The sequence below is a fragment of the Haliaeetus albicilla genome, chromosome 19, assembly GCF_947461875.1.
Source record: "Haliaeetus albicilla chromosome 19, bHalAlb1.1, whole genome shotgun sequence".
Classification (NCBI taxonomy): domain Eukaryota; kingdom Metazoa; phylum Chordata; class Aves; order Accipitriformes; family Accipitridae; genus Haliaeetus; species Haliaeetus albicilla.
The window spans coordinates 12729683-12746539 of NC_091501.1; the positions used below are offsets into that span (position 1 = coordinate 12729683).

The 16857-nt window shown below is 37.5% G+C and overlaps 1 protein-coding gene across 12 annotated transcripts in view; it reads left to right on the forward strand.

The window, feature by feature from the left end:
• ERC1 (ELKS/RAB6-interacting/CAST family member 1) overlaps positions 1-16857 on the forward strand; it is a 305364-nt gene that overhangs the window by 175985 nt on the left and 112522 nt on the right. For 5 of the 12 annotated variants that reach the window (XM_069807691.1, XM_069807683.1, XM_069807685.1 and 2 more), the window contains 2 exons: positions 5801-5932; positions 8978-9031. The exons of 3 other annotated variants lie outside the window; for them this stretch is intronic. In XM_069807691.1, coding sequence (XP_069663792.1) covers positions 5801-5932; positions 8978-9031 — 186 coding nt within the window. The remainder of the gene's footprint in view (positions 1-5800; positions 5933-8977; positions 9032-16857) is intronic. 4 more of the 12 variants (XM_069807693.1, XM_069807686.1, XM_069807687.1 and 1 more) reach the window with 1 other exon arrangement.

Consider the following 16857-nt stretch of genomic DNA (forward strand, 5'->3'; position numbering starts at 1 on the left):
TTTTTCACTGTGCTAATTTAATTGCACTGGTTCAATTATATTTATCATGTTTGGAAATAATTTTTATCCATTTTTTCTTTTCACTATAAATACATTTTTCTTCTTTCTGCAGCTGATGATCCACAAGTGCATGCGTATTCTGGATGTACACATCTTCTCTTTTTCCATAGTGGTACTCTTAGGAGAATGTACTCATCAGCTTCTGCTGTCCCTTGTGTTTTTAGTGTGGCATATGCAGTGCTGTGGCCAGCTTTGTTGCACTTCCCTCTCAACCCCTAGTGGAGTGAAATTCTTCTATTGCAGTTTTTCTCCTTTTATCTCCTGTAGTTATTTTTCTGCATTTATGCAACTTGTCAGGCTTGAATTCCCATCCATGTGTCTTATTTGGCAGATACCATTTTCCAGATGTTGACCTACATTGTCCTAATGAGATAGTCATCGTGCATCTCAGGTCTGATCTCTCCAAAGATGAGGAAACACTGGTCAAGGAGCTCCTGCTTGGCAGTTTCTGTCTCTTCAGCTCTCAGATTGTTCCTTTCATTCAGGAGCTGTCGTGGTTTAACCCCAGCCAGCAACTAAGCACCACGCAGCTGCTCACTCACTTCCCCCCTATCCAGTGGGATGGGGGAGAAAACCAGGACAGGAACTCATGATAATTACATATGCTGTTGCTGTGCTTACAGAAAAGCCCTCTTCAGCTCACTCTGTGAGAAACAGGGATTCCATATAAACTTAATATTTGGATATACTCAGCTTCTGCCTAGACAGACAGAGGTTTCCCCATCACAGGTAACCCCCGATACGTCAGTTCTTTTACCAGTTGAGGGCATCAAGACAGCTGTATGCAACATTGACGATACTAGCATTAGCATTTGTAGCTGTTCTATAAACTCCACTGTTTGTTCATGCCCAGCAATATATATAGTAGCAACTGTTTACATGGTAGTCTGCCTCTCAGTTACTTTATTTTTATTTTCAGAATCTTCAGTATTGGATCTATGTTTATTTGTGGTTCATGCTACATCTTGGTACCAAGCTGTACACTACCCGAAAGATATTTCCTTCTTCAGGAGTTTATAAAGTCTTCTTTTATTCCACTCTTCAAGACAGCATGCTTTTTTTTTTTTTTTTTAATTTTTATTGCCATGTTCTTCAGCAAATGGTAATGAATACAGAGAGAGAGAAATGATTCACCATGGACATCTCCTGCTTTGGATGAATTGCACAGCGACCCCAAACACTCTTTTTGAGCTAGATTCCATGGTAACTACCATTCAGGTTATGTACCATGGCATTCTGGCCTTCAGCATTTACCCAATGTGTATTCTTGAAAACCCATTAAGTCAAAGTATTGTCTCATCAGTGTAAGAGGTATTTCTCTATTTATGAGTGACAATTTTGTATGCTTTTCTTGTTCAGAGACTTCAAGTAGTTGATCAGCATGTGGAACCAAATGAAGGAGATCCACCATTCTCACCTGAGCTTTAAGGCCCTAGGATTTTTTTGTTTCTGAAATCAAACAAAACTGTAATACCATCTTCTGGTACCGCCACATTCTGTATTCCCTTAAAGTTTCAGAACCTTCTTAAAAAGGTCTGCAGGTTTTGACAAGTATTTTTCAGAGAAAAGCAGAGATTAATTAACAAGAGATTAATTAACAAATCAATTCATTTAAGTAGTACTTGAGGCAGCTGACAGTCCCGAGTTCCCAGGTTCCACTTACCTAGTGGAAAGTCAGTTCACAAAGGAGGATTTTTCTTTCTAGGAAGGGTTTTATCAATCTAGAATGGACTGAGATCATTATCATTAGGTTCTTTATCTAAGTTATGGCTTCTCAAGGAAATATGTGGTAAGAAAGAGCAATAGTTCACAGGAATAAGTGCTTGTAATGGTGTAATGATTTCACTGTTTAAGAAATAATTGATTCCTAGTTCAAAACACTTCCAGTACTGTGTTCTTCCCTTTTGGTCTATGAAAGCACACAGGTAAAAATGTGCTATTGCATTCATTACAGGGTTATATGAAAATGATTTTTCCCTACCTAGGTGATTGACTAGTCCTAGAAATATTTTTAACAGTTCAAAGAAGCATTTCATTGCCTTCTCAAACTGTTAACTAATATTTCCCAAGAGTTAACTAGAGAAATTCACCTTAATTCCCATTCAAAGAGTGAAATGAGGCCATAAAGACCTTTGTGAGTCTAGTTCAAGACACAGTTATGAAGAGTTTTGCCAGGATACCTCAGATTTAACTGAACCTAAATGCCTAGTGAAAACATATATCCTATTTCATGCAGTTTCATAAAAGTTCGTGGCAGATTACACATCACATGAATGCAGGATAGATTAAATTGATACATCCTCTTTACATGCATCCCTTGGACATCCTACCACTTCCTTCCTGCAGTGAAAGAAAAAGCCCAGAAATGTGTGTCAGTCACACCTCCTTCTACTTTCAGGCTTTCAGACAGGCATGTATTGGAATGAGTTTTGCATATGAATCAGCTACAGGGTCATAGTATAGGTAGCAAAAATTTTTGTTGTGCCTGAACTCTTGGCACTCCCGCAGTGTCGAATGGGTTTTTCATTTTCTTTGTGCTGCCACCAGTGATCATAAAGGCAGAGCTATCTCCTCTATCCCAGTTTAATTCCATCTCTGCCATGGAATCTTGTGCATAAGGGACTCAGGAGGAGAGGGAGGGAGGGTCACGGAGATATTTGGGTAGGTAATACATCTTGAAGAATCCAGTTACTATACAGGTAAGTAATTTTTTTTTCTCTTTCTGAATAGTCATCTGTCTAAGCTTCATGAAAGGAGACTTGCCACTGCTTATCATTCTGCAATTTTATCAAAATACAGGAAGATAAATTTGCCCTCAGTGTCACATTCTAAAGTATGTATGAAGCAACTCAAGTTGTACTCTAGTCCACTGCTTCAGAGGATCAGTCACTGCAAGAAAAAAAGTTATAACTGTAGTTATAATTAACAGAAGTTTTCCTCCAGAGTTTAATGCTTATCACAATAAAGACAGGATACTTTATGTAACTAAAAAGAGGAAAGCAGCAGCAGCACAGTTTGAAGGTCAACATGAGCCTGTCATGTTTCAGAGTTTAGAGGCAAACAACTGGAAAAACATGCTGGTATGTTAAAAGGCAAATGCTCGTTCACTTTTATTTACTTTTTCTCTATTAGTATGTTTTGTTTGAAACAGCAGCTAATAAATAATAATTCAAATGCTAGTCAATTAAATCAAAGAGCTAGAAACAAAATAATTATTTAAAAGTGTTTTGAGACTGTTCTGCACTAGTGGAGGTGCTATCTGGCTAAGCAACAATCTGCTACTCCTGCCAGGCATGAGTATGGTTTTGTAAAATGGTTACACACATTGTGACACCGTTATAAGAGTAAACTTGCACATCTTTTAACTAGGTTTGTCTGAGACAGAGAGTGAAAACTTGTAACTAACCTCTCCTTACTGGATGGCTTATTAGTATTAGACTAAAGTTAAAAAATGATCATTTCTAGGCAGTTGGTTGTAAGTCAACACTGGATTTTTTTAACTTGCAACCCTCTAGCATATATGTAAAAGTTTGCATATTATTTTAGGAAAAGTAATTATATATGAATATAGATTTTTCAAGTGCAAATAATGTGGCACTGTCTTGATCAGTTCTGGTACCACCAATTGCTCTTCCTCCTGTCCCTCAAGAGTTCATCTGTCTGAATAGAGCACTATATGGCGTCAAGGTTAATACGGTGTTGAATTCACCTCTTAAATGTTTGCCCGGGATGAAGAGTGGATATACCTTATGTGTTAGAATGTTTTATTCTGCATTCTTATTTTAAAGCAGTTTCCATTTTACATGCAGCCATATAAATGAACCATTCCCACTTCTTTTGTTTGAAATGGAGAGCTGCACTTCTACATTTCCTTGGCTGTCCATGAGTAATAGATTGAGAAGTACAGTCGATATTTATTGTGTAATGCAGATAGGCAAGTAAATATTTTTCATGTCTGGCACAGTTAATATTCTGTGCTGAGTTTTTTGTAAACTTGTTATTCATCTTTTTGATGAGTCTTTGGTTAGGCTAATCATAACCATAAAGTAGTTTTGGAAGATATTATCAGTGTTTCAGAAAGATTCAAAAAGTATGAAGACATGTTCTGCAACTCCCTATTTTTGAAGTGTAGATCTCTCCATTTGTTTCTTTAGAAATCAGCGATTACTTGCCCTGTGAGTCCACTTTGGAAAGTAACCATCAGCAGAAAGCTCCTCTTCCTGCAAAGCCTGACAAATACTGTTGCCTGTGCTAGTGGTTGAATACTAGCCTTTCTCTACACAAGGGCAGTGGTGCCAGCGGTCTTGCACTGGTCTAATACAAAGCTTTCCATTTCTGCTGGAACACTCTCATTGAAAGTGGCAGTTGTGAGACTGCCAGATATGGTGTTCATATAACAAGTATCCTTGGTGATGTATCCCAAGTCCTAGAAAGCAGGAATTAAGGATAAAGCAAGGTTCATTCTTTAAACTCCAATGACTAATTTTTGCATTTATGAAGGTTGCAAGGTCAAATTTTTTTCCAAGTCAGTCATCTTTTTCCTTATTCTTTATATGGTGTGAAACACTTTCAGAAAAACAGTGCAAAATTTTAGTCCTAATACAGAAGGACACAAGACAAAAGGGTAAATCCAACAAAAAGCAAAATGCTAAAAACAAAGGGAAACATTTTTCATTCTTCCACTACTGCTGAGATGGCTAAAAAGCCCATGTGGTAAACTAAATGTGCATTAATATCTCGTCTGAACCCTATCATCTAAACCAATCTGCAAGACAAGAAATGCAGAAATCTTCCATCAAGTCGCTCATGTCTGATGGATTTGTTAAGCAGCCATGGTCCAAGACGTTCATATATACCTGTCAGGACAGCCTGCTTTGCAGTCTTTTGTCCAAGCTGCTACAGAGGAAGCAGGAGATACACATTTACTTTCCTAGTAATACTGAAGTCAGGAGGGTCTCCTTCACAAAGAACAATACCATTAATTTTGTATATAATTTTTCTAAATTATACTGTTTGTGTAAAACAGTAAAACAGTATATTTTCTGAGGAGCAATACGGTTTTCTTTAATGGTCTTTGAATATATGTGGGACATCTGAATTTGCAACTTTGAAGATGCTCTTAATTGAAGAATAAATTTTAAGGGAGTCTTGGTACTTGAATGTCTGAGATTCAGACAGCCCAGATGAACCCTTCATAATTCCTAGGGAGTTTTTGATGAAAAACTTCCTTAAAAGCTTAATCTGAACAATGGAAAACTCTGTTGGGTTCATGTTTGCTTTTCTTCCCCTTAACCTGGAAATGCCAAATTCCAAACTGCAGCACTATGTTTCCCTTCTTACCACGCCTGCTGATGAATGTGTGAGGAAATGGGCAGTGCTGAATGCCCGCTACCTTCCCACCAATTCTGGCTTCTATGCTTCTTTGGAACTCCTTACTAATCTTTATTTACCAACAACCCTTGCTTATCTGTGCTGTATAATCGGACAGGACTGTGGTATGTCCAACATGGAGGGCAAGCACTCTTGCTTTGAGATCCTGCTTTGCTAGCTTTCTCCTCTATACTGTAATCTTCCTCCTACTCTTGCATCACTTCATCTTTCTTTCCTTTGTGTGAAGATAATTTCCCTGCAGTTGCACCTTGGGAGGGAGAAACATGTTTTGGTTGGCATAAAACTTGGTTGATGAAAAGGCTGTGGTTCCAAACAAGTCGTCTTCACCTAGTCTCCCGTCATTTTCCAGGACAATCTACGTAAAAAGGATGATCGGATTGAAGAATTGGAAGAGGCACTCAGAGAAAGTGTTCAGATAACTGCAGAGCGGGAAATGGTGCTAGCACAAGAGGAGTCAGCCAGGATCAATGCTGAGAAACAGGTCTGCAATCTTATAAAGTCACTGGTAGTCCTCTTAGGAAAGTAACCAGACAGTAAAGTACTGTTTTCCCTGCTTTACTGTGGTCGCAGCTGGATTTGCTTGATGATGCTGTATCTCTGTTCCAACATTAGGTAACAGAACTCATAAAGTCTGCAAAGCCTTCATGATAAGTTGTATTTCATAGGTAAGATTTTCTTGAAATTAAAAAGAAATATAAGGTATCCTGAGCTTTAAAATACTATTTCAAGTAGTAACTCTTCTGATCTGTCTTGCCTGTCAAAGCTATCTTCCTATGAGTTAAGCACACTTAGGTTTACCGTGTTGTTCATTACATGTATTTAAAGACGATTTTTATTAGCATAGTTGTGTTTATGGACCACAGTCTCATGCACTTGCAAAACAACTGGATAGAGACAAATCCCTTGGCTTAAGCCAAGCATACATACAGAAACAAGTGTAAACTTTTATGTGTGAATTGATTCTGTGCCACTGATGAGATACTCTGAAGAATCATATATGTGCCTGATTTTAACTCATGTAAGTAATCATCAAGAAAACATACCGTAAGTAGTGAACAAAATTCCATGAGATTTTGATAAAGCTTTTGAGGCAGAAGCTGAACCTGGCATTCTTGCTTTTTGTAAGCCTCTTCAGTGTTTTTCACTGTTCCTTACTTGACTGTAATTAGCGAACAGGAGCATTTGGTCAGTTGCATTGCAATGGAGTGATTTCCTTCTCTTTGTTATTTAAATTAAAAAAGTTCTGACTGAGTGCACTTTAAAACATTTTAAGATGTTTTTTCCAACATGTATTCTTATATCACATACTTTAATGAAAAAGAAGATATTCATATCTTAGCAATAATCCAAGTTTTCAGGAAGAAAGCAACTCTTTGTCTTTAGGCTAGAGCCAAGATCAGCTGTTTGCTGATAGACGTATTGAGGATAATTCTGGTTGCTGTACCCTAAGGTCCTAGACAATGTTATGGAATTCACTTTCAAGAATGCCTTCTTGTAGACTTTAAAAAAATTGCATGAAATAGAAATGTTAACTAGGTAGTGAATACCACATCAAAGACTAGATCTCCTTGAAAGGAAAATATATATCTCACAAAGGAGCAGGTACTGTGCTGAGATGCAAAAGTAAACAAAATAGTATGTGATTTGATGCCTAGGATGTCATAATGTTTTAATTTCTTTGTTACAAGACAAAGCGACCATTTTTATATTCGTTGGGCACCTAGAAGCCCGTAGAACTCACCCTTTTGTGATGTCTGTGCTCAAAACACAGAATGAGATGCATAAGACTTAGTGAATTTTTTCAGAGAAGGTTTTGAAGAAGGTAGAGTGTGTTAATTTTGTAGGGGTTAGAAGTATCTGAAGTTAGTGAAGTAAGCATAAACATGAACAGTTACGAATTTTATGCATGCATAATGTAGGCTTGTATTAGAGGATGACCACAAGTCATCTTAGTATTGAAAGGTGGGTGGAGTACAGTTTGCAAAGGAGGAGTAGCTTATATATGATTCACTAGCAAAGAGGCATGCTAGTAGCATTAACTTGATCAAAGCTGCAGACAAGGAGATTACTGCACAAATGGGCACAGCCTGCACAAGAAAGACTTTTGCCATAGATCCAGACACAGAAGAAATCCTACCAAAGAGCTTCAGTTATATAGATGCAGACAGAAAAGTCTTACAGATAGTCCATAAAAGAAATTCTGCAAGTTTTTAAAAATAATCTTTTAAAGGAGGCTTGAGTCAAAGATACTATCAAGATTAAAAAAAAAAATATGAAAGTTCTGTCCTAGGTGAAAAGAAGTTCAGTCACAGGATGGAAAGGAAGACTCTTTTTCAGCATGTTGAGCATGAGCTCCTCATAGATGTCTCTCCACTGTGAGCTGTTAGCAGCAGATTTATTACGGAGAGGAGAAGAGATAAGTCTGGATTAGTAAAATAGGGAACTGTTGTCATAGAAGTGAAGTTTTATTTATACAAGAATAAGGAAAGAGAGTAGTGCTTTGGGAATATGCACAAATTTCAGGTTTGGCAGTAAGGAGGCTTTTCAAAAGAATTCACCAGCACAGCCTGATGAGAGGCATACAATGAGATCGGATGGTCAGAGCTTGGTAAAAAAGGGAAATAGCTGGTGAACAGAGAGTTGGAATTGAGTGTACAATCTGAAAGATGAGGCAAGGCAGGGAAATGTGCAGTCTGAGGGTCAATAAGCCATACGGATCAGTGAGAGAGATTGAGAGGACAGGAAGAGAGCTGAGACAAGTAAGATTTGTGGGAAAAGATTAGTGGAATATGGTGGGCAACAGCATCATGAAAAAGAAATTAATTTGGATGTAGTATTGTGTACAGAAGTGTGGAGGAGAAAGAAGGATGGATTAGAAAGCAGCAGGATCCAAAGAGGGAAAAGTCAACGTCTATACTGTCACTGATTGACAGCAGTGTCTTACTCCAACAAAAGAACTAAACTGCTGGCTCTGACCAATTACAGTTTTTAAAATATGACCAACAAGACAGCACGGAGGAAAAGCAGCTGGAGTGTCTTGTTCCAGTCAACACTGGGAGAGCTGCTGTGCCCCACTTTGTCCAATAGGATTTTGGTTTGGTATCAATTAAATACACTCAAGGAATAGAATGATGGCAAGTAGCTGTCTTTCCAAGGTGAGGAGAAGACTTTCCTTCAAATGTTTTTCAGTTCATATTCTTTCAACTGCTTTAAAGGAATCCCTCTTTGTTTTGTTATGTTTTGTGGAGGTTCTTTGCAGAATTGTGAAAGACACCCTTACATAGCTTTAGAGTTTTAAAATGCAAGGCTCTGTTTTCTATACAATATTAATGGCAAATCCTGTGATTTTTACAAACAATAATAGGTTAGGATCATTCTTAGATCAAGTATGAGTGATATGTGTGATTTTTAAAATGTTAATGTTGTCCAAGCTGATTGCAATTTGCTTTTAATTGCATGCTTTTTCTTTCCTCTCTTCTGTTTATCTTGTTTTCTACCATTCTGCCACTTCACTGCCTGTCTGAAGCTGTTTAACGAATCAGTGCATGAGGTCAACCATTTTGGCTTTAAATGGTTCAAGGTATGAGGACATCTCATTTGTGTGTACCTCTGCCCCAATATTTAATGTTGGTTTTGTAGCCCTGTGTTGTGTAATCCCACCCTCCATCATCTCATGAAGTGTGGTTTCCTGCTATTTTACAGGCTTCAGATTTGAATTACAGTGTCCATGAGGCTACTTAGGATTTCATTGTTCTCAGATACCCATTTCAGACTAAAGTCTTGCTCTCTTTAATCCAGTGTTTGAAAGTATCCTGACAGTGTGTATTAACTGTGGCAGTGGGTTAACTGTGTTAATACACAATCTATACATGGCAAGATGTCTCCAGCTGACTAAAGCTTTCTGTTTATTTCAGGATCTTAGACCGGTTCTTTCTTTCATCTATCACAAAAATAAAATCAGGCATTTCCTGCTGGGAGCAGTGCACCCATTGAATAGGGCATAGTTTTATTAACCTTATTGTTCTGTATAACAGAAATCCTGCCATACAGAAAGCAGATGAGGGAGTCTTACGTAGATAATAAAGACTTGAAAGTTCTTCAAGTTCTTTCTTTCTAACATATTCACCTGGTTATGTTGGTGCACTTGCTGAATCCTGTATGTAAATATTATTGTAAATTCCTAACAGCTGTGGGGTTATGTACTACTGTGGCTGATCCCACTAGTTCAGCCCTCTAGGTGGAAGGTCAGAAGGTGTATGGAGACTTCTTTTTAAGTACTCACCATAAGGCTGAAGGTAGGATTTCTCGGTTAAACACTATAAAGTTCTTTCTATTAGAGATGGCAAAACCAAATGTGGATCCAGGCACTTTTTCTGAATTAACCAAATCTGAGTTTACTTTAGTAAAGCTATCATTACGTTCCTCAGGAAAAAAAAAAAGAATTAAATACAAGGTTTTCTCTGCTCAAAAATACAGTGGTCGTTTTACTTGCCTAGGAAAAACTGCTGGAGGTCTTCTTTGACAAAAGGCCCTGTCTTGCTCACAAACTTTCTTTCACTGTCCTGGTGCATCTTACCATCCCTTCTCCTGCAGTGGGAAGCAGGAGGTTATCTTCTATATCAGCTTAGTCATAATCAGCGCCATTCCCAGGACAATGCTGGAAATGTTTTTCGATCTTCATGAAAGAATTGTGGAATAAAGTGAAACAGAAGTCCAGTTTCTGTGATTCGGTGTCAATCGATAATTAGCATCAGGTCCTTGGCTCAAGGAGCACAATATTAGAATTGCATTTTAAGCCTTCATTGGTGGAGGACATAGTTCACAAACGTGTACTGACCTAAGATACTTACACCCTCCCTCTCTTAGCTCACTTTCATCCCCATACTTCAGTGCACATCCCTTCTGTTTTCCCAGCCTGGGTCTTTGTGGGGCCATGTTGTGAAATGGAGCAGTGACCTAATTCATGATAAGAGTTACTGTATTTTTTGAAGGAATTTTTTCATGTGAACGAATTCACTGATCTGATTCATGGATCCCCATGCAGAACTTGAGGCATATCTGAGGAAGCATTGAACTGTGGGGGCAGGACTGAGAAGTGGAGGCACGAATTGCTTAGTATTATTACTAAAAATATTTTTACCAGAAAGTGTTATTGTGGCCTTTACAATAGGCTACTATTTCTATGAGTGAGATTGTGTGCTGCCTGACCGCAATATATGTTTCTCTATCTTATTTTATTTCCTTCAAATTTGAAAAGCAGTAGGTTTTAGAAACATAAATAGTATTTCTGCTGATAGTAGGGCAGCTCTGTTCTCTCATGAATATCAAGTCCTGCTTAAATGCACTCTCTAGATAGTATTAGCTAACATCCAACTCCTTGGCGTAAAATGTTATGGCAAATAAACACATGAAATACTGGCCATTACCTGTTCATTCTTTCCTTCCTTAATTAGTTACTTAAACTGAAATTTCTGACGTAGCAGTCTGGTCTTGACACCTTCCATCAACTGTTGTTTGAAGTTATGGTTCTCAGTGGGAAATTTTAAATGAGGTTAAGTATATAGACCTATAAATAGCTATATCTGTGTTTCATACACTGTATCTTTTTATTGTACACAGGGCAGGTTTCTCTGCTTTGCTTTTTGAGAAAAAGTAAAAGACTGAATATTGTAATAGTAATGTATTGTTTAAATGTATTTTCTTATGCTAATTCCTTTCTCTCACTGTCTCTGGAATTTATTTCAGCAGGATTTAATATTCTTTCAGGTACATATTACATGGAAAATATGTTGATAACAAGACTCCTTATATTCTTTATCACATATGCCTACTTCAAAATTCATATCTGTTTATTAAAGAAAAATAAATATGAAATAGGTTAATAACTCAACCAAAACCTCCTTCACAGTTCTCTCATTTTTCCCCATCTCCTGTTCACCAGGATTTCCCTATTGTAAGTACAAGGTCTGCAGAGATTTGAATGTAGAGTACAGCCTCCAAGAGCCTTTTCTCTCTTACCCGTAAGTTACTGTACAGAAATTTTAGCCAGGTTTTGAATGATACCTCTCATTTGCACTTCCATCAGACCACCATTCTGGTCCTGTTTTGACTTTCTAGCATATATTACTTAGACTACATTTTCCTGTGAGAATGGAAACTACATTTACAACAGAATTACTATATATTGGACCCTATCCTATCAAGTCCCTTCTGAAAATGCAATATAAATTAAAACACATACCCTTTTTGCTGACCGGTCTGTTACAGAAATGGATCTAAAATATTTTCTAAAATATGTTGAGTGTTGGAATTATTTCACAGCACAAATTCCGACACATCAAGTTACTTCCTACAAATGGAAAATATAAAGTGGAATTTCTCATGAACCACTTACCTATAGGTGTTTTCAGAGCACCGTGGAAATGTCAGAATTCTGACTGCTGTGTTACAGATGCTGGACAGTTTGCTTTTAATTAATGTTTTTGTCTCTTCTTCTGTATCTTCTAATGAGAAGTTAGATAAACCAAGTGATTGGAAATCAAAGCAGTAATCCAAGGTACGGTTTGGGGGTGAAGGTGCTGGAACCTCAGTGCTTCCCACTGATTTTTCTAAGCAGTTTACATTCTCTTTGGCTGAACTTCTCTTGATTATTTTCTGCAAAGCTCCTTTCTATAAAAGTCTGCCAAACTCATTTTGGGTTTTGAGTGTATGTATATATGTACATGTATGAAGTCAATTGTGTATTCATAGTAAGTAAAAAATCTGTGCTAAAAACTTTAATTTCTTTTACTGATATGACTTTTTAAGAGCTTTTTAAGTCAGTTGTCAGTACAGTACTGAAGTACAGTATTGCCATTGTTTCTCAAGAGATGTATTTTTTCATTCTTTTGTCTGATTCTTTTCCTTTGGTTAGAGAAAGTATTTTGGCTAGGTAAACTTGACTGTGCACTGTGTTCTTGTCAGTGAATATGTTTGTAGTAATTTTTAGAAGCACTGCTTCTTCCTAAAGTTACTACTTCTCCCCAGGTATTTAAATGGATTACATAGCCTCTTCCTTTAAAAATACACAGATTTGTACTGAGTTACACTCCTTACCTGGGAAGAGTGATGTGGTATATAATTCCTTCTGTATTCAATAATGTACCTTTTAAGAGGTGTAACAGAGTGGAATTTTTATTCTTTTCTGTCTTAGATGTGTTCAGCTGTGCCAAGTTAGGAGCTTGGGAATTATTTTTTTTTGCCTCCAGTAGAGAAGAATGAATAGGAAAAAAAATTATGAATAGAAAATCATGCCCAAAGACTTTGAGACAGAGATCTTTTTCTAACATTATAGGGGGAAAAAGCTTCTAAATCTTTTAGAATCATAGAATTGTTTAGGTTGGAAAAGACGTTTAAGATCATCAAGTCCAACCATTAACCTAGCACTGCCAAGTCCATGACTAAACCACATCCCTAAGCACCACATCTACACATCTTTTAAATACCTCCAGGGATGGTGACTTTGTTTGTGTTTAATTTGTTGCACTCATTTAAGGTTGCAAAGTGGTCAGAATTTGATGACTTTTAGGAGAATTGGGGACACTGAAAGGATAATTAACCTCTGTTCAAAATATACATTGAGCATTTCTCCATATAAGTCACCTTTTCATTTAATGAAATGAGAAATACTGATGGAAATTGTTATATAGAAGTTTGGTGCAAATGCTTATTTTAAGATCATTTTATCTGGATTTTTATCCCTTTTTATTGTTTAATGGATAAATACTGATTTCACATTATGCCTTTTATTATAGTCAAGTATTCCAGACAAAGCTCTATCTTGGCATCTCTCTACCTGTTATATTATTTTGTCAAGTACCTACCTCTAGACAGTATTTTATTTGTTGTGGCTTAAGAAAAAATCAAAGTCTTGCAGATTTGGTTACATTAATGCTTACTTGGAATTGGAAGGACCCAAGCAAATACTTGTGTTAATATTTGTTTAAAGCTAATCCTGTGCTTTTTTCATTTGGAATTTCTTTTCCATTTTCCAGTTGGGTTCTTTAACTGTGATGTTTGACGCAAGTGTGATACAACAATACGTAGATTAGAGAATTAGGAAAGTTCATTAGACTATTACATTAGTTTCATAAATTTAAAAATGTATACTCTTTTTCTGACATAATCGTTTTTTTCCCCAAAAGTCCATGAAGTGCAAGAAAAGAAATTGTATTCCTTTCCAGGCCATTTGAAAAACACAGAAGAGTGATAAACTTGTGGCTCATTAAATTGAGGATGCCTCTTCTTAATGAAACATCTCCTACTGAACAAAAGCTTCCAGACTTTGCTGGACTGCTGTTTACCGTCAGATTCCTTCAAACCCTTCACTGAATTTGAGCCTAAGTTCAGCTGGCTCGGTACAGTGGGATTACTTTTTAGTTATTGTGGTTAGGTTCTGCTGTTTGCTTTCTGTTAACTACAATGCTAAAGATTTGCTTCCACAAGTTAGTAGAGGTGGAAACCTTCCTGAGCTTGCCAGTGAGACTGTAATTCTTCAGTTAACCACGTGTTCAACCTTCATGTGGCAATGCATGTGCTTTCACATAATAACTGTGCTTTCATGTATTTATGTTCATGATCCTTAATGTCTTTTGGGAAAAGAGTGTTAAAGTTGTATGTGGAATTAGCATACCATTTTTTCACTACTTGTAGTGAGTTAATACATCATCCCAGAATTTTTCTCTTTGGAAAATCAATCTATGCTATATAAATTGACAACCTATGCTATGCTGTGTAGCACAGCATTAAATATTTACTTTGAATACTATTCAGTTAGGTCTAAACTGTCTGCCATGGTGGCATATCCTAGTTAACCTGAAACTGTCTGAAGTGCAGCAAAATGGAAATCAGCATGGTCTACAGAAGGCTTGTAAAAAACCTGCTGAAATCCTTGGGCGATTAGTCTGAGCTGAAAGGCTTTCTTTGGCCCAATTGCTACTGCTACCTTAGCAGCAATCACAGAGTAGATGTACCCTAAGAAAGGTCAAGTTGTTTTGAAGATGTCCATGTTTAGAGTTGTGGCTGGAGTATCATGATTTAACCGTAGTTCTGGTTTGTTTGGATGTAACAAATTGTGCTAAATGAGTGTGTACAAAACTGTGCAGAATGTGCTAAATGTGCTATATTCTAGTCTCTCTGCCTCTGTAGAGATTTTTAAAAGGTGATCAAAATCTAGATTTTTGCAAGATTGTTATCCCTAGTGATTGCTGCTGTATTCCCAGGGGGCTGGAGAGATTCACTGCTAGCCACAGAAGATAAACACAGGACAGTTTCCTAAGACTATAGATACATTTAAAGTAAAACAGGACAGCTTCCTTTGGTATGGTTGCAAGGGTTAAAAAGCATAATGAGAATATTTCATTGGATAATAGCTCCACCTGAGGGAAATGCAAAAATAAAATTGTAGCTTGCTATAGTCTTCAGATACCAGAGACTACAACAGGTTTCTGTCCTCAATAGAAATCAGAATTCAGTTTTTCAGTTTTTCCAGGCCTGACTCAAATATTTTGTATGTGTTAAGCAGAGACAATTATAGTTTCCTTCTCAACAGCTCTTGTCCCAGCAGTAGGCCGTTGCTTATTTGTATGGCTTATGGCCCTCATTTAGGAGATACAACTGTCAAAGCTACCTCCAAACATCCTAACAGGACACAGCTGTGACTTATTCAGTCCTGAAGTCTGGTGGCTCAGGAGTTTTCCCTTTTCCAAACATCTGTGAATTTTGATTCCTCCTCCTTCATACAAGAGCTCAGTGCTCTCAGAGTGTGACCAAAAAGCACTCTTGATTGATACTCAAGTAATGTACTCCTTGACAAAGACTCCTAGATTTCTATTTCTGTGGGTTCTGCAGGAGTAACATGGTAATGTCAGATATCTGATCAGTCTAATATTAGTGCTTTTCATTGCCTAGAGCCATCAGTGGAGACAGTAAGGAGCAATACAGAGCATTAACTCCTCTTCATTATCAGATGGTTTTTTAATAATGAAAGTTTTTGTTGAGACACCAACTCATGGAAACAAGAAACATCAGCTAAGTATCTCACTTTCACAGTGGTAAGAAAATTTGCATTCAACTACAGTATCCTGCAGCTTTTCAGACCATAGTCTTTTGTTCCCTCTCTGTATTGTTCTCCTCTCCCTCTTCCCAATTAATCATGTAAGAATGGGACAGTGGCACCAGTTCTGTCAAGCCACCAAAACACTGTATCTTATCAGGGATGCTGAATGTACAAAATCCTAACAACCTAAAAAACAAAGGCACAAAGACTTAAGAAAGTTGCACACTAGTGTGGAGAAACACAAAGTTCATCCCTAAAATTACTGCTGTATACTACAGATGATCAGAAGATCCTGCCTTTTCTCTGGAGAACTGATAATCCACCAGCCATTTTCACAGCTTTGACACTAACTCCCCTCTTGACTGTGAACTAAACAGAACTCCTCTGTGTGCAGTTTGCCACAGTCCTCTAATACTCTACACAGTTGACCTTGGTAAAGGAGGTGCTGTAAATCTTGCATCCTCTTTGAGATGGAGGTAAATGTGATGTATAGAGACATCTTAATTGTTGCGCAATATTCTGCTGTGTTTATTTCCAAGTGTCTTTAGATGGGATCTTCAACTAAGGAGTTCCAGCTTGTGAAGAAAAAAAGAGTTTTTCACTTGTCTGCATAGGATCTTATGGCAATGTTCATTAACAGTGACCGCAGAACAAGTGAAGCAGTTATATAGGGTGATATGTATAGTGTAGGGAGGAACACTCTCTTTAGGTGAACAGATGTTCACCTTAGTGTACCTTTCTAGTGCCTACAATTACAGAATAAAAATGACGGTAAAGGATCTTAACCCCTTATGTATCTGCTTCAAAAGGATTGGTGGTGGTCACGTTGTCATAGTAGAGAAGCCAGTAGCCTGTGATGCATTCCTCAGTCCACCTACAGGCATATGCATACTCATGCACTGGTGGTGAATAAGAGGGGCTTGAATTGGAGCCAGAGGTCCAGCCTGTGTGGTGGGGCAGAGCCATTCTGCTTTATACCCTTCTGCTGTCAGCGTGGCAGAGCTTTCAGCTGTTCTCCTAGTTGAGGCCTGTCCTTACCTTACAAACCAGGAATTACATTTTAACTTTATTGACAGCAGGGGGGGATTTTTCTTGTTACTGCTTACTTATTTGTCTGATTTTCCTCTGATATTTTTAGCTCTCAAAAAGCTATGCCTAACAGCTTTCCCAATATCTGTAAGAATTTGAAAGTTGTTCCCTTAATTCAGAATAGCCAGTAATTTAGTTAAGTGTCTTGGATATAGTCTTTAGGAGGACCTAAAGCCACCCTACTGCTTTAACAAAAATGGGGCTATGATGAAACCATAATT